The sequence below is a fragment of the Sinohyriopsis cumingii genome, chromosome 2 (genome assembly GCF_028554795.1).
Source record: "Sinohyriopsis cumingii isolate HCF-2022 chromosome 2, ASM2855479v2, whole genome shotgun sequence".
Classification (NCBI taxonomy): domain Eukaryota; kingdom Metazoa; phylum Mollusca; class Bivalvia; order Unionida; family Unionidae; genus Sinohyriopsis; species Sinohyriopsis cumingii.
In genome coordinates this window covers 121,766,851-121,785,696 of record NC_142962.1, presented here as the reverse complement: position 1 = coordinate 121,785,696, position 18,846 = coordinate 121,766,851, and the positions used below count along the sequence as shown (strand labels likewise).

Genomic DNA, 18,846 nt, shown 5'->3' with positions numbered 1-18,846 from the left:
AGCCATCAAATGGAAAGCGGCACTGCTACGATTCAGTCTCAGGCGGACATCCACCCCGTTCAGCAAATACTTTTCTTGCAACCACATGTCCAAATGCAAACGATCCATCAGTTCTAAACTTGTGTCGGCTCCCGTGATTCTCTTTCTTCGTTCTAGAAATCCATCATTGTTGTCTTTCTTTTCATCAGTTTCCAATATTTCAAACTTGGTAGGTTCGTCAGCTTCCCATACCACACAGGCATTGAGATGAGTGTTCTTGGCATCTATTCCGTACGTCAAGAGATTTTCCAGGTAGGCACGATAAGGGTAAGTATCCATGCTGCTACTGACCAGTTTGTTATTCAAGTACAAGTCCACTCCACTGAACAAGGAATGCATGAAATTGTTGACGGGAGCTACTGCTTCATCGTCTATAGCACCTCCAGTCTTATCTAGAATTTTGACTTTCAGGTACAAGTAACTGCTATTCAGATCGATGTAATCTTCGGGCTGTCCTTTGATTTCAAACTCGATGGGAGCGGAATCGGTCAGTGAGGAGACGGGGTGAAATTCCACCCACTGGGATTCTTGCATGGTCATCATGGTAGGGGGCATGGCAAACAGATCCAGTTCCGTCTTGGAACAAGCGCAAGATTCTCGGTGCATCATTTTTTTTGTCTCTTTTCTCAATAATCGAAAACGTCTGAGTCTCGAACGGTTCTTCTTTTCTTGGCCTTTCTCGCTTGAAGTCTGGTGAAAGGGTGTTTTCTTCGTCGTCTCTTTCTGCCTTGTCCTTGCTGAATGCCTGACTCGTTAGCGTGCAGGGCATTTATAGGTGTTTCTCGTTGGCCTAAAATGTCTTTGCCCGTTTGCAGCAAGACATTTTTGCCTGCCCTCATGAAGGCTTCTTTAGGGTTTTGTTTGTCGATGATGACATTTTGGAGAAATTCTTTGCCTTGCGTCAGTGCCGCATCTTTCAAGGCGTGCAATCCGCGTGTCACCATCGGTTTCAACACCGGGGCCACCGAACGAAAGGCCGATTTTAACATGTCTCCTAAACCGTGTCCTCGCTGTCGAGCAACCCCTCGGTACACTGGATACATGACTTACTTACGAGTCGTGAGAGAACCGTTTTCGAAAATGGAGTTTCACCGTGACTATTCCTTTGGTGAATGGAATATTTTGTCTGAGATCTTCTTTTATAGCAAAGCTTGACCGTTACCAAATACGACTTACTGACAGGCAAATAGTGAGGATGGACAAATTTGCGGTGGACGTGGTAAGTGTTTCCACCTTCCTCGTCAGCGTTCGTGGCAGAATCCACTTTGAAAGGAATGACACGCAGTAACGGTACGGAGGTGTGTCCCACCACGTTGTACTCCACCACATCGGAATACACGAACATCAAATTCAGTCCTTGGTTCAGTTCTACCGGGGCACGAAATAACTTGCTAAAAGACTCGTTGTCGTAAACGATGGATAATTCGTTTTTCTTGAGCATGGCCTTTCTCATGTCCATGTCTCCGCCCAACATGTCAAACAATTCAGGACAAAATAAAATGGACACGATTTTACTTCGTTCAAATTTCATCAAGAAGCGACGAGCTGCTTTGTGGTACTCCATGGTGACATTTTTGTTGACATGCTCCAAAGCTTTCAGAAACACGACATTAAACCTGGAGGTTATGGTGCTGACCAAATGTTGACCACTAAAATAATAGCCTGGGGGAATGAACAAGTGATAGGTGGTGTACTTTTGTGTACGGGTTTTCTTGTCATATTTGACATTGCTATCCATCCACTGTTGCATTTGCTCGTCATGAACTTCCACATCAAAAAAATTTTGATTGGGAAGGACATTGAGGACTTGGGTCGGGTGAATCATTTCTACTAAAGCCACTTCCCAATGGGCTTCGTGATCTAACTGGATGGCCTGAGGTAATTTGGCCGTGTAACAGCACAACGTGTTCTTGGGAAACACCTCCATGGAACTGTCACTGGGTAAAGTTAAGTAAAATTGGTTTTGGTGACTCATAATTCCAGAGTTCTGTGGCTGTCCGAGGGGATATTACTGGACGTCAGAGGCGTGTCTCCGTCTAAAATGGGGTTCTGGTTGTGATTGAAGTGGTGACTGGCACTGGCACTGGACACAAGGTTCCCGGTGTTCCCGTTCGAGGTGAATTTCAGGGAGGGATTAGGAAGCAGGTAACCGATGCAACTGCTCAATAAAATGGTCCACAATTGTTTGTCTCCTTGTTGCAAACTCAAATTGGCGATGGCTGCCCCGATGACACAATACACCACGAAGATTTGGCAGAAAAAGACGATTTGCGTTTTAGGCACACGTTCTCCACACCACACCCACAAGGGTTGTTTTTGTAAATCTTGCACAGAAGAACTAGGGGAAGGAGGAGTGGTCGACGTAGCTGCGTCTGCTGTGTGAAAAGGCATGATGGTCGCTTCTTTTTATAGTCGATGACTTGCGAAGCGTCGATCCAAGAATCAAAACTGGGTGGATATCCTTTCCAACGTACTTTGACTTCTTTGACACGTCGTTTGCCCACTTTACGGGTTCTGCGTTCGAGAATGCTTTCGATGTCGTACACGTCGTCTTCTTTTTTGGTCACACGTTGTAACTCGGGCAAATAAAACGTTCCTTTGAGCACTTCTCCGTTCATGTCTTCCAATTTATAGACGGCAGGATGACGGCCATGCACTCGTCCAGTGACGCGAAACAATTCGGTCGTCCAGTTAGGTAAGTAACCTTTGTCGAAAGTGCGTTTGGTTTTGCCAATGCGCACCCAATCTCCTACGGCCAACTCTCCACTTTTCTTGGGGACAGCCCTCGTCGGGGACGTACCAAACAGGCGCTCAAACACCAACACTTCGTTCTCGGGAGTCACGTCTTGCGGGGCACGTCCGATGCTTCGATGGTAAGATTGGTTGTACGCTTGCACCAGGTGCGGTAAGATGTCGATGTACTTCAGAGTGTGGTGATGCGTAAAATATTTCCACATGCGTTCTTTCAAAGTGCTTTGAAAACGTTCCACGATGCTGGCTTTGGTTTCGGGATTCTCGGTGGTAAAAAAATGAATGTCACGTTTCTTTAATTCTTTTTGGAAATCTTGGTTCAGAAATTCGGTGCCTTTGTCCGTTTGCCATCGAAGAGGGTGACGACCGCTTTGTTTCAACACTCGTTGCAGGGCTCGCACTAACTCGCTGCTCGATTTGGAAGTCAAGGGCACGACCCAGGCAAATTTGGAAAAGACGTCGATGACACAAAACAAATATTTGTAGCCACGATTGTAGCTGGCCAAATGAGAGACATCGGCTAAATCGGCTTGCCATTGATGATCGATGCCTTCCACTCGGGTGCGACTTCTGGCAAACTTGCGTCGAATGGGTTTGTGTAAAGTGTAGGTAGCTTGTTCTTGTAACCATCGTTGCACTTGAGGTAAACGGAGACTTTTCAGTCGCGTTTTGGCAGCACGATACAATTTTTGAACTCCTGCGTAACCTGCAGGATGCGAGGGATCGTAGTAAATGCTGGCTAAGACTTTTTCCATTTTTTTTGTGTTGGTTGGTGTGTTAATAAGACACCCACTCTTGGAGGATGCTACTCTTTTTCTCTTGGGGTATTTTCTTGGATTGCAATGCTTTGCGTGTGCGGCCAGCAATAGGCGTCGAAGAGGAGAAGGATGTCTGAGCGGGGGATATCGGTTCTTGTTTCACTTCTGTCTTCACTTCTGTCTTCACTTTCTTTTTCTCTTGTGAGGAAGAAGGGGTGGCCATCATCTTTTTAATCCATCCAATTCTGGAGGTAGGTGGTGTTGTTAACTTGCGTACTTTTTCTGGTGGAGTTTGAAACCCTTCCTCTTCTTCTCCTTTTTCTGTCTTGGTCACGGGTACTGGTGGTACTGGAACTGGTACTGGTACTGGTGATGGTGCTGGACTTTTCATCAAGGTCTTAAAATCTTTCAGAGTGGGTAGAGCTGTTTCGTCTAAAGCTTTCTGGTGAAAGAGTTGCAGTCGTTGCAAGAGTTGACCGTACTTTTGCGATTTTTCTGTTTCGGACAAATCTTGGCGATCCATCAAGGACTGCAATTCGTGTTGTAACTGGGACATCTCGCTCAAATTGGGATTGGGAGGTAAATGCGGGGTGCGTTGTTCTTGCCACCGATGGTATTCCATCCATCGTTTGTATGGCACTAAAGCTAGTTTTCGTCCTTCCATGGGGTTGTCAGGGGTCGATTCTGAGATCTTGGGACTTCCGAAGGCCTTTTTATCTTGCTCCCACCAGTCCTCCCAACATGGTTCCCAAGACTCCTTTCAGTATGGGGCCTAACAAGAGAGGTAAAATACCTCCACGTTGCACTAACATCTTCTTTTTTTGACGAATGGGAATTTTCTTTCGAACCATTTGGCGAAGAACGTGACGATGTTTGCTTAAGCATTGTTTCTGGTGTTTGGACAAAGGGATCGTGCCTTTCAAAACGTTCAAACAACATTCGCACACGGTATCGATGACCTCTTTGGAGGCCGTTTGAATGAGTTTTTTTCGTAGGGGTGGAGAAGCTTTGGACAGGACAGATAACATGTCCCCATGTTTGGCTAAACGTGGTGGCAGTCCTTTCCTTTTCTTTCCTTGGGGTTTTCTGGAGGGTGACATCTTTGAGTCTTCAGGACCACCGAAAAAACACTGATACCCGACTTGGTCACAGGCCTTTTTTATACTGGAACGCGTCGCCACTGATTGTCTTTACGTCGTATCAGTTTGAGGACAGGCATGACACGTCGTGCAGGGGTACGCAACGGACTAAATCGAGCCAGTTCTTGCTTGGACAAATCCAGTAAACTTTGTAACATGCCCGATCTTTCTTGAACTTTGATTTTGGGAGAAGGTACTTTGTGAGCAGCAGCCACTGCCACTAAATTGGAAGGTCCTGCCACTGGGGAAGTTCTTTTGGGGGTCATCAACGAAGAAGTTCTTGGTGTGATCAACGTCTCCAAGTACTCTTCAGTTCTGGGTGTCATTAACGGAGAAGTGGACAAACGTGAAGCTGCCGAAGACGCAGTCACCGCCGTGGCAGGTCGTGGTTTGCGAGTGTAAGGTTGCGTCCTGGCCGAAGTGCCTCTCTTGCGACTAGTTTTCTGTGGACTTTTCTTTTTCTGGGGGCTTCTTTTCTTTTTCCGGGGTGGTGTCTGGTCAGAGGAGGGTCCTGCCACTGGAGAAGTTCTCCTTGGGGACTTGGTCTTTTTCTTCTTGGGGCTTCGTTGGACTTTTGTCTTGGGTATAACTTTGGGGGCATTAGGATGCCATCTTAAGAGTGAGCGAATGATGACCCCTCCTAGAGTACCGCTCCCTCCAGGTTTCAAAATGATTTGTTTTTTGGTTTGAGTGTCGATGCGGGGATCGGCCAGTTGGACCAAAGCGACTTTGTTTCGATCGAAAAAGCGTTTGGTTTGATGAGGAATCTGAATGATTCCTTGGAGTAATTGACGTGCCGTCACCGTGAACCATCGTAAGACTTCTTTGAGACTAGCTTCTAAGACACGAGCTCGTGTTTGTGGATCTTTTTCTCGACTGATGCCATACAAGGCACGAATCAATTTGACGGGAAGATGCGACTGAAGGGACGTCATGTTCGCACTGAGAGTGAGACAGACGAAAAAGGGTCTGAGGTTTTTATAGATTTTTTATGGGGAGTGAAATGAAGTCGAGGACGGAGACGTGTACAGGACAGGCCCTCCGTCTTGGCACCAGTGGTGAAACAAGTGGGTACGAAATCGCAAATCCTCGGGAGTCGTAGGTTTCAAATCGACGCGTAAATAGGCGTGTGGAGTTTGAGTGGCATCGTCGTACGCCTGAGTCAGCCAAGGCGTTCCTAACTGTTTGGCTAAGACTTGCACTTGCGATTTATCTCGAGGGCTTTTAAACAAGACCACGTAATGCGCATTGAGACTGATGGTGCGATGGGCTTTACTTTGTTGAAACAAATTTTGGGTGATGTAAACGACACTGGCATTACGGTGATGCCCTTTGCGCGTGAACCACAGTTTAATTTCTTCTTCGTCTTCTCCTAACATGTCGTCGAAAATGACCAAATGGGTTAGACGGGAGTCAGAGACGATGCCGTCGTCTTCTTTAGGAATGCCTTCCACAAACACGATGGAATCGCCTTGACTTTCTCGCAAGAGGCTGTACGCCGATTGCCACTCTTTGTAACACCACACGATTTGTTGAGGGGGTCGATCGATCAAATGATGTTTATGTTCGATCAAACGTTTGACGAATTCGGTTTTGCCCGAACCGCTAGGTCCAGCAATGAGCATGTTAAAGGGATGGCGAAGATACAAAGCCTCCCAACTGGCACGATCTAAGTGTTCGTCGATGATTTTGACAGTAGAGGAAGAGGGAGCAGAGACAGCAGAGGTAGCCATGGTGTGAGAAATGTCACTTGTGACACGAAAAACAAACAAGACAAGAGTTTATATACTTTTTCAGAACACGTTTATTGAATGTTTCAAACATGAATACGAAAGACAAAAATACATAAAAGCCAAAGGCTTAAGTACAAGAATAAAAGGCACATGATAACCATGAACGTGGAATAAACACAAGTGTCTGTACAACATGTTTTGGGTAAAGTTCTAACCAGTTCTATAGTAGGGGGTAAGGTCACACAAGTGTCCTCCCGAAAGGGTCTTTCAGGCCTGTCCACGACAGTCCTGACCTGGGTGACGGGTTCTTCTGGCACCGTCACTAACACAGGTTGAAAAGTAACTTTTTTCCTTGAATAACTCTCGTGCATACTGGGCCACCTCTTGTGTCCAAGCCTCAAAACCCTGGTCTCGGTGATGTCCAACATTTGACTCCTAACCAATCTGGTTTCTTCTTCGTCAACGACATGGTAAGTTACTTCAATGAACAATGAACTATCGATCTTGCCTAGGGTTCCTTTTCATATACAGACCAATACCGACGTGACCGTACGGTAAGGTGAAGTGATTGGGAAGTCGCACTCGCTTCTGGTATACAATTTGATAGACTTTTTCCAAGGGTCGACTGACGATGTGGTGAGTGGGTAAACGTACAATCTTGTTCGGTTGATAGGTGGTCACTTTAAAGTTTCCATCCTCTCCCGATTGCAAGGCTTCTTTCAATACCCCAAAGCTGACCACTCGACTGGTACGATGATTCAGAGTCAGTCCTTTCACTTTGCACGTCGTGTGCACTTCTCCTTGTTTGTCCCGGTATTCGTAGCCGTAATTTTTGGGACCACCACTGACGAAACTTAGAATCTTGTCGTCGGGATGCTCGTCTGTCCAGGCTCCTAAACGGTCTCCTTCGATGTCAGGGTGCTGTTGAATCGGGTGATGGATGTAAATGCAACTGTCCGTGTCAAAGTACAGGACGCGTTCTTCTAACAGTTCTAAAGCTTCGTACAATTTTAAGCGAGCATGAGCTGTCACGTAAGCCGTAATGATGACATTTCCAAAAGGGTCGTCTTGTACAAAGTCCAAATCTTCTTCGTAATTGACCAAGATCAAATCCTCTCGAACGACGTCCACGTGTTTCATGTATTTGGTTTTGTCGTGAATCATCTGGAAGTAGCGGGAAGGTTCTGTCAAATATTCCGTCTTGGGTAAACACGGTCGTTGTGCCATTTTACCCCACAAGCAATTTAACATCACTTTGGCAAACGATCGCCTGCCTTCGTTTTTTCGATGTGGTCTAAAGAGATGCCTTCTTGTGCATAGTATTTCTCTTTGAATTGTATTTGGTCTTCGGGAGTGTGACACCAGGAAGGATAGCCGCTGGCTTCTTGTTTCAGTTTCAAAAAGGCATCCACGTAGTCGGCGAAAATGCCTTTCTGAGTAGGGTCACCCTTGTGGTACTGTTGTGTCTTGGGAAAGTGGCAAATTTCGTACACTTCTAACAGTTGGTATCCCATGTCCAGAGCTTTGAACAATTCCACGCTGACCCAGGTTCCCGTCAAGGCACGTTCTTCCTGGCTGTGATGGCAAGGTTGGTCCTGGTTGCACGTTTCGGCACAAGTACGGCACAAGGGAAACATCAGTTTGCCTTGACAATGGTGAGGTAAGACGGGATGGTATAGGTTCGTGGGAGGCAAAACTTTACACTTGATCAAGCCTTCGTATTGTCGAATGTTTTTCAGGTCGATGTGTTCCGTCAACAATTGCGGGTGCCCTACAGAAAAGCGACAATATTTGCACACGTAGGGATACAGCGAACACACGTCCAAGTATTTGATTTCTTCTCCTTTCTCTTCGTCGGCTTGGTACAGCAAACAGGTGGCATTGGTCCTTCCTCCGTACAAACTATCCCTCGGGTTCAGCGGGTCCATGAACTGGTAACTTTCCACGAGGCGTTTAAACTCGGGATCGGTTTTCAAACGGTGATCGTACTCGTGTTCCCACATTTCCACCACTTGGTATCCTTGCTGTTCTAACTTTAGGCGTCGCTGACAAGTGTCCTGGTACAAGTCTTCCATGGTTCGTTGCAAAAACTGATTTTTAGTGTCACGGTCAGGGTAGCAGACGGGACATCCGTGAAATAAGCAACCGTTAAACTCGTACACGATCTTGGGGTTTTCTAAGTCCCAGCCATCGACCGAATACGTTCCGATGGTCTTTTCGCCTCCTCCGTTGCGGGCATGCTGAATCCATTTGTCTTCCTTGTCGCACAAGTAATGTAACCAACGTAGGGCTTTGACCGAGTATTGACGCTTGACATAGTGGGTCGTTTGAGGACTGATGACAGCCACGGTGTTTTCAGGCATGAATCGTTGGCGGTACACTAAGGAACACGCTTTGGCAATGGTGCAAGATTCTTTCAAAGGATCGACCCCTCCGTGTTCCATGAACAGTTCTCGAAATTTTCCACAGCAACGCCGTAAAATGTCCACGTCGGAACGACAATACTTTAACATTTCTTCCTGAAAGTCGAAGGGGTCAGAGGCATGAGCCTGGTACCAAGCGTAGAAAGCTTCTCGTTGTTCGGTACGCATGTTGTCGGGGTCGTAATAGTGAGCCTCAGGCAAATGGGGTAGAACGGCATGTTGATTGGCTTCCGTATTGAAAAAGTGTGGAAAGTACCCTTTAGCCATTTCTGTCATTCCAAACGTTTTAGGCATTCGACTCAAAGGCATGGCTAAGTAACTCATCGAATCTTTAAACTGTACTTGTCCCACTTGCATGAAAATGATTTTGGCTCCGTTCAAAATCACTTTAGGACGTTCGGTGCCATGTTCCGTATAGTACCTCAAAAGAAACTGTCCATCGTATCCGGAGAAATTGTGAGCCATCACCGTGGCATGACGATGACAATCTCCGTAACGTTCGATGTCCTCTTGGCTCCACGTCTTGTCGATGGGGTTTAAGACCCATCGGGCAAAATCGGCTAACGTGTTTGGACCTCGAAAGATTTTTTCACGTCCTCCAGGAATCTTGCTGCAGTGAGGGCAATGACTGAAGATAGGTTCTTGAATGCACTTCTCGCCCGCTCGATGAGCCACGCAGAAATTAGGAATGTGAATGCCGGTCTCTTGCATGCATTCGAAATCGAAAAAGATGAAATTGCCTTTCTTCTTGTGACCGTCCTCTTCCTCTGGTGGGGGTTGGTATTTTTGCACGTAGCATTGGTGTTCCAAGTCCACGATGTGGTGACAAATGTGACATTTTTTCTTTCCTCGACATACGTGTGCCTTGGCATTATTGGTAAGTATGCCTTGTCCACAGGTAGGGCACAATCTCAGGAGTTGACAAGCACATTTCTTCTGTGAACCTTGTGTTTTCAAATGTTGTTGGTAACAGGTAGGACTGACAAACGTGCGCAAACAAGTCGAACAAGGCACTGGTCCTTCGCTCAGACAGGGTGGAGAGGCCAAACATCCTGGGCATTTCATTCCACAATGCTTGTGTTGCTCTCGATTTTTATAACCATAGTCACATTTCTCACAATAATAACTGTATCCCAGGAATCCAGTGATACTGGTAATGGTATCGAAATGGTCATCGTGATGATAGACATGAATGTATTTTCCGTCCTTAAAATCTTGGCCTCGAAACAACAGAGTTCCACGCATTTCTTGAGGGTGCACTTTCAAGGTGTAGCGTGGAGCTAGGGCATCTTGCAATTTTTGCATCTCAGGAATGCCACAGGGTGTGTCTTTGGACAGTCCGGCTTGTTGTAACAGGAGTTCTGCTTCATTTCGTTGTTTGGCTCGATCGCATCGTTGAATAGTTTTCCAGGTTCTTTTCCATTCTACCGTGTCGTTCTTGTTGGCATAGGTTCGTCCCACCACGATGGCACGGGCTAAACACATCTGGTCTTGAGGGTTGTTAATTCGGACGAGACTCTTTTTGGTGTTGCGAAGGTCGTCCACCAATAACATCTTTTTGCATCCAGTTCCTTGAGGAGGAGAGACGTGGGCCATTTTCAGTGTGGCTTTACCATCGGTGATGTCAAACTGGTCATTAGATTGTTGCACCTGTTGTATCTTGTCCATGACTTTGGAAGGGGTCAGTTCTGCGGGTCTGCTAAACTCGATCCAAACAGGGGATTTCAAACCGTCGTGATCTATGGATAGTGTCAAGCGATCGTCTTCTTTGGCTTGACATTGTCGCTTGAGTGCGGTGAGCAAAGAATCCCACATCTCGGTGATAAACCCTTCTGCTTTCTCCAAGGGTACGTCGGCCTTGAAATCTTTAAACTTCACCGTGTAGGTGTAAGCCGTGGTTCTAAATTTTCTAGAGGAGCGCTTTTCCGTCTCTCGAATGGAATAGTACTTTTCAGGGTTGACTAAGGGTGGTGAACTTGGTTTAGAGGGTTCGGAATCTGGTTCACTCATGTCCTCTTCAAAATCACTGGCATGAATTTGTGCCAAGATTTCAGCCCTGGTACGAGGCGATAGATCACGTTTCTGCCTCTTACTTTCTTCTTCTTCTTTCTTCTCGAATGAATGGGATCGTTTCATCTTGAGTGCAAAACGTCAAATGACTCAAGTTTAAACACCATAGACTAATTTATAGTCTTGGCAAACCAGCGTATATAAAAAGGGTGTGTGTCTTGTCCTTTCACTATTCATTTCACTCTCAAGCTGAGCACAACAATGGAAGAGACTACCCAGATGGAACGTTTCGTCAGAGCTTTGCGAGGGGTCATTAGAAAATTCTCTTCAGACCAGCCGACGGACTACTCTCCTTCCTTTCGAGATAAAAGTCAAGATACTTGCTATATCTGTCAGAAGAAAGGGCATTGGTCTTCAGAGTGTCCAGACCGTCAAAAAAAGAAAAAAAACAGGGGCTAAAAAAGACAAAAGTCAAGATACCTGTTATTATTGTCAAGAAAAAGGACATTGGTCTCCAGATTGCCCAAAAAAGAAACAAGAGGAGTCAGAAGAAAAGAAGGATTCTTCAGAAGAAGAGAGGGATTCTTCGGAAGAAGAGAGGGATTCTTCGAAAGAAGAGAGGGATTCTTCAGAGGAAGAAGAGGAAGAAAGAAGACAATTCTGTTTACAAGAAGCAAAGAAACAGGAGAAGAAAAGAAGAAGGGAAGAAAATGAGGAAAAAACGGTGAAGAAATTAAAAAAACAGAGAGACTAAACAAGGAGAAAGAAGAAGTCAATGAACTTTTAATTAAAGTGTTCTGTGGTGAATTGTGAATTGGATTGTAAAAAAATGGATAAAAGAATACATGAATGATATAAGGTAAGTGTCTTTGAGTTCTGATTTTAAAATAAGAAGCTACACTCAAGCACTCATACACAGACACGTACTATAAGGTAAAATGGGTGGGGTTTATTCTTGAGTTATTGGCAAATTGAAATTGTATTTCTTTTCGAGAAATGTGGGTGGCCCTGAAAAGGGCCTTTTTATTTTGGTGTAGGGGTGAGTTTAACCAATCAACTTTAACTGCCATAAGCCTTTGCCACGGCCAAGGCCTACTTCTGATGATTGGGTTGAAATCACTAAGGGTGGTACGACAGGCTTAGTCACAGGGTTGGCGTGTTTAGCTCGGGAAGGTCGTATTCTCTTCGGTCGTGATAAAGAAGTCTGATACATTTGTTTCAGACTTCTTAACTCCGCTAAAATGTCCAACAGTACCGTAGCCGTTTGATTTTCACCCTCTTGTTTCTTTGCTGCTACTTCTTCTTGCTGTTGTTGCTGTTGTTTTTTTCTTACCTCTTCTTGTTGCTGTTGCTGTTGCTGTAGGAGAAAAGCTTGTTCCGCTTCCTTTTGTCGTTGCATAAATTTCTCCAATTCTTCTTTCTGTCTCTGTCTAAAATTCTCCACTTGCGGTAATGAAGAAGGTAACGAAGGTTCCGGAACAAATTCTTGCGAGGTAAGAAAATCCACAAAATCCCAATGTACCTCTTCTGAAAGTAAGTCCGGGTTCCCTTGGGCAGTCTCCCCTGCTGGTACACCCCAATGGATCGTTTTCTGAGTTTCCGTCATGTTGAATCACTGTCGCATAGATTGACTGCACACAAGCGCTAACGAATCTATATAGACCACGTGACGTCACAGACTGCTCTCTTCGGATTGGATGCGAGCTGACTGAATTTTGTAACGCGTGTTCGGATTGGTAAATGAATCCAATCCGTTTCAATCCTTCCTGTACCTATAAATAAGCGCAGTTCACTGCATTGATTCACTTGTTCTCGTCGCTTCAAGATGTGGACCGATGTGCAATCTTCTACGCTTGTGTCTTCCATGATGTTCCGGACGGACATGCTCATGTATGTCCGAGCCAAGTGGACCGTTGTCCACAGGACAAACACCAGCCTGTGGATACGTAGGATCTACGTTGAAAGACAAGGATGCCTGAAAAGAGTGCTGATTTACGGACCAACAGTGAGACGTAGCCTAAGGACAAGAAGAAGACCAATGCGGTACCATTTATGTTAATGAATACATTAACATAAACCCAAAGGCCCTTTTCAGGGCCAGCCATATTTCTCGAAAAGAGATAGCCTTTCCATTGCCTACCCTTTTTTAAAATTTAAATTTAAATTTAAAAAAATTTTTAAAAAATCCCAAAAGCCCAAACTCTATTCCCCATGTTAATTTCCCCTTGTCGCTAGACAGACCCACACTATAGTTCCATGTTAAATTCCCTTTGTCGCTAGAGTGACCCACGATTTTTCTCCATGTTAATTTCCCTTGTCGCTAATCTGACCCACGATTTTTCACCATGTTAAATTTCCCTTGTCGCTAATCTGACCCAGGGGTCTCTGTAATGCTAATTCCCATTGTCGCTAATGTACCCCACTTAACTACTTACCAAACATATTCCATCATAGAAACCCAAAACATATACCAGACACATTCCATCACAGAATACCCAAAAAATATACCAGACATATTCCATCTTAGAATACCCAAAACATATACCACACATATTCCATCATAGAATACCCAAAACATATGCCAAACATATTCCATCATAGAATACACAAAACATATACCAAACATATTCCATCATAGAATACCCAAAACATATACCAGACATATTCCATCATAGAATATCCAAAACATATACCAAACATATTACATAATCGAAGTTTAGAAGACTAAACTCACTCTCTGGCACAACACACCCAACCCACCCCGTTTTCTTAAATTCACCTCACTTTCAAAAGCTGATCATATAAATATACGTAGCTTAAGAAACTGATAAGACTGGTTTGACCTAATCTGTCACACTAAATTACATTTTGTCATTCGGTGAACTATTTGACCCTGTCTTAAAATAATGAGTCTGATTCAATAATGCATCGCAGTATGTTTATCGTTCTTGTTAAGGAAATACGGGGTAATAACACAAGAGAGATACAAACTTCGTCTGGTCAAATTTCTTTATCAAAGGTTTATTTCTATGTCTGCAATGTGAGACACTTTCTTTATATTTGTTCGAGCTTACAAAATTACTTGTTTTTATTTCTGCACGTATAATTTTTGCAAAAATGTGTTTATTGTACTTTTTGTCTGTTTAAGATCAATACGTTTAATAGCAAAACACCTTGAATAGAAAACTGCATCACAGAAATTAAACAATTTTAAATAGCAGTTCATTAATCTTTTTCAGCTGAAATTAATGACAACACTCCAACGTTCCTCTTATCGTCCTACACGTTTACTGTTTACAACAATATTGGCATCGGAACGTTGATCGGTTTTGTATCTGCAGTAGATGGAGACATTGGCACTAATGGACAGTTTGCATATTCATTGGATCAAACAACCCTGGCAACCAACTATTTTCAAACATCACAAACAGGTATGATCACCCTAACGCATTCTCTCTTGGGAGTAGTAGGTGATCTGGATTTCACGGCAGAAGCAACCGATACTGGTGGACTTCAAGGTCTTGTGTTGGTGAGAGTTACCGTTCACGAGCCATCAACGACAACAGCTGCGACTACCACCATTGGATATAGGAATATGTTCGATGATAAGAGAAATATCGTTTGGTTTTCGAGTGTGTGTGTTCTAGCTCTTATCGTTCTTGCTGTCACTCTGTACGTGTGCCTGAACCATATACGCTATTGGCCAATCGGATTTGATCCCTTCGATCAATGGTAAGTTTACTCCTATGAGTACATTTTCTGGTGTGACTGTATCATTTGTACGCTCGCCATTGACAGTGTTTTGAGCCAAATCCTAGGCCTACTGCTGTCTGTAAGAGCTAATGCAGGATAAAGGACGCGACAAGATCACCCTTATGCATTTGAAAACGATAATACCACCCATTTGACTTTGAAAACGACAATACCAACCATTTGGCTTTGAAAACGACAATACCACCCATTTGGCTTTGAAGAAATCATCGTCAAATATTGCAATAGATCCAAATTAAATTGTTAAAAAGTTAACTAGATGGTCGGAAAAATACAATCCAGTCTATTTTTTTCTTTGCCACATAGAGTTGTTAGTCAATAGTGCAGAGTATATGCCACTTTTATTATAAGTACGGTAACTGAGTTATAGCTTGCGACGTAATTAAGTAATCAGAATAAAATTTATCAAAGGCAAAATTTACTTTTTTACGAAACATCTGTATTTTGTTCTTTAAGTTTCATTTGCACTGTTGTGGTGTATTACATTGAAATGTGTCATTAAAAGGCAGAATACTATTTCTAAATGATTAGTATGACGTTGTGAGGAATTTATCAGTCAAAACTCAAACTGTATCGTTTTGGCGAACATTTCTAAATCATTTTATATGCGACCAGACCATGTAAAATAATGGTTGAATATAAAGCTTACAAAATTTTAACCTAAGGCCATAAGACGAAATAAAAAGCTCATGATCACTGAAGTCAAATGGGCACTTGACATTTCAACCCTAATATTTATGACAGATGCAAAAAATTGACTCAAAGGACCAATATACCACAACCATTAATAAGGGAGACCAATATGATCTGACTGTCGATGTATCTTAGCATCAGAGAGAATCATCAACCTTTCTACAGTTTTCCCGTCTTATCTATTTTATGTACAAGAATGTGATTCAGTAGCAAATAAAAAACCAACAACAAAACGATCCTATGCTAAAATTTGTTTATTATTTATCGTTTATTATTTATGAAGCAATAGTATTTATGTAACAGTATATAACAAAGAGTCTCTTATCTGATTTTTCAATACATGTCGGTTTTAGCGCAAAAGGATTCGAATGCAAAAAACCAGATTGTTTGAAGTCGAAACCAAGGCCACGAATTCATCCCAAAAAGCCGAAACCACTACCACCTCGAGCGGAACCCTCGCTTCCACCTCCAACTCCTCAACTAACAACACCTCCAGGTAAGCTTGAGATACGTACTGGCCGGATATTATTCGTTCAAATTTTCTAAAGTCTTTGCTTTTAAACCTTGCTGATAATTGCCGAATAAGGTAAACTATTTGGGTCCTAATGCGAGAAGCCTGTCTACACGATTATTTTGACGAGCGTATTCGAGTCATCCCTTACGCATACGATTTAGCGTAATTAAAAAAGAAAACGCACAATCAACTGTTTGCCTTAATCACACGGTCTCTAAAATCTTGATCCCAGAGACAAATAATACATGCACTTCAAACAACTGATCAAAAACTAGATTTACGGCAGTCCCTAAGCCATACTTTACACTGTTCCCCAGAACAGCGAATTATGTAATCCATCAACACCCAATTTTTACGAAACTATAAACAGCGATGCATGTTTGCAATGATTCCTTGATAAAACTGAATGCTTTATTTTAAATAATCGATATTTTTCTTCTTATATTTTTTACGAGTCATGGAAGGAACATCACGATCAAAGTTCATTGCGAATATAAAACTGGAATTACATATCGCAACATGTTAGATTGCTGTTTATCACTTTACCTTAAATGGGAGTTTCTTAAAAATCATATAAGGAAAATGTTTTTCTGACAAACTTCAGCAAGAATGCGGTTCTGATTGAAAACAATGTTGGCCCTTGTGATAAAGGCAGCCTTGCATTAGAATATGGGATTAACACTTTTTTAAAGCAGAATACGGGAATGTTTATGATGGCTTGGGTCAGCTTTGTTTGAGCATTTATATGTACCAGATGCAGCGAGTATTTAGCCTTGTACAATTACCGCATGTTTCGAGTTTAAAACTATGCTCTGAGAAAGAGCGCGTGCTTTCTGAAAGCAAAATTGTATACCAAATATTTGAAATTAAATTAAAAATGTAAGTAAAGTTTTCTTGAACTTTTTTTCCCTACTTAATGACAAGTTCAGGTACATAAATTTACATTGATTGCTGTTGTAGGGAAATTCGCTAGTCCAGACAGGAACAGGGCAAAATATAAAATTACGGTTATTTTTTTATGCCTTTTTGCTAGTGCGCATGCTAGACGATTTCGAACGGAAAAAAAACATCCAATAAAAACATAAGCTAGACAGATGGCGAATTTTATTTTGGAATGTAAGAAATGAAAAGGGTCTCATTACTAGGCTATTTCCACCGCAAAGAATTAACTTACGCAGATAACATCAGCTTGAGGAAGTGAAACTGTACAAAAACTTTGCAACCTTAAGTTTCGAACCACGCAAAATTTATTGTGTATTTATTTTGTAACCGCGAAGTCGCTTGGAATGAAGAAATAATTTTTATCGTCTTATATCTATCTTGCAACGTAGATTCATTTTCGTATTTATCTTTTAAATTGAAATCCAGGTAGTCAAATGTATTACATTACATTGCATACATACATACATACATACATACATACATACATACATACATACATACATACATACATACATACATACATACATTGTATAAAACCGCCCATATAGGTAACGAAAAAGTGTTACTTTCACAGAGGGAATCATTTTGAATGATCGAAACCGACCTAACGCATGTGGGTGGAAGCAGGGACGAAAAAATATCAAGGTGTCAAGTATAAACGATTATGAAATATGTGTGTGTGATTAGGATTTTTAACGTAGCTTTAACAATTTTTCAGTCATATTGCTACTATGTCTGCAGTGTGGCAGTTTATAGTGATGTCTACCACTGAGGCATCATGCTGCAGACATGTAGCATGATGTCCCACCCAGTCACATTATCCTGACACCAGTCCTAACACTAACCTCTTAATGCTGGTTGTCTAGCGAGGCAGCTGTTAGTACCATTTTTGTAAGTCTTTGGTATGACTCGACCGGGGTTCGAACCCACGACCTCCCGCTTCCGAGGCGGACGCTCTAACCACTAGGCCACCGGAGCGGTTGATTATGAAATGTCAAATTGAAGGCGTGTGTGTAATGTGACTTGTACCACTGCTTCGTTTCAGTTGCAAAAGATTAATAACTTTGCATGTGTTAAGAGTAATATTTAAATTTAGTCTATACTTGGTCAGCCATAATAATCGGGGCTGCAGCAATGCGGTGGGTCATGTAAGTTTAAGGTATGGGAGAATTCAGTCTTGTTGTTTTGCGTGACTACATCTTCAGTTCTAACTGACCGAAAAGAGAAATCTTTGTATCAAAGCACGCAAAAACGTCTTATTATACAAAACATTCCCTTTCTTTTTTGCAGCAGAGAAACCTCGAGCATCAGGAGGTAAATCGATTATTTTAATCCCACATTACACTTTAACAGATGTATTGTAGTTGGTAAACCAGTCTGTCAGTTGGTTTTCCTCGTATCCTCAACTCCATCGAGAGAGAGAGAGAGAGACACTGGTGGTAGGGTAGGGAGGATGAACATATATAACATTCTGTTTCACAAAGAGGAGTTACTGAAAACATAAGTTCTTTAACCTCTATGCAACATTACAGAAGTGTGGATGTAATGGGGTCCATGGAGTTCAAATGTGTAACAAAAAGTCCTTCTGCTACGATGAACAGAGATAGGATATATTTAGTTTAATGTTTCAAGATGATAAATGCATGACCAACACATTTCGGATCTTGGATTCAGACCTATAGATGAAAAGCACTGATATTTGCTGTGATATTATAATCAAAGTAGATATATTCAAATTAGCTTTTATTTGTCTCTTATGTACAAATGCGTTTGTGAAAAAGGGGTAAAATATTATCCCGTTGGTCACTAATAAAATGATTTCATTTACACGTGTCCCACTCAACTGGGAAATGAGGATTTAACTTGCACGTGTCCCACTCAACTGGGAAATGAGGATTTAACTTGCACGTGTCCCGCTCAACTGGGAAATGAGGATTAACTTGCACGTGTTCCACTCACTTGGCTTCTACAATCAAGGAGGCACTTAATTAAAATCCAACATTTATATTGCATTTTGCCTATGATGAGTAAAGCTTTGTACCTAAAAAGATATAAAAATTTTATTGAATAATT

The 18,846-nt window shown here is 42.6% G+C and overlaps 1 protein-coding gene across 1 annotated transcript in view; it reads left to right on the top strand.

The window, feature by feature from the left end:
- Positions 1-18,137, top strand: part of LOC149805722 (cadherin EGF LAG seven-pass G-type receptor 2-like) — a 37,081-nt gene extending 18,944 nt beyond the window's left edge. The window contains exons 8-10 of the mRNA XM_089934678.1: positions 14,093-14,585; positions 15,671-15,813; positions 18,064-18,137. Of these exons, the coding sequence (XP_089790804.1) occupies positions 14,093-14,585; positions 15,671-15,813; positions 18,064-18,137 (710 nt within the window). The remainder of the gene's footprint in view (positions 1-14,092; positions 14,586-15,670; positions 15,814-18,063) is intronic.
- Positions 18,138-18,846: the final 709 nt, after the last annotated feature.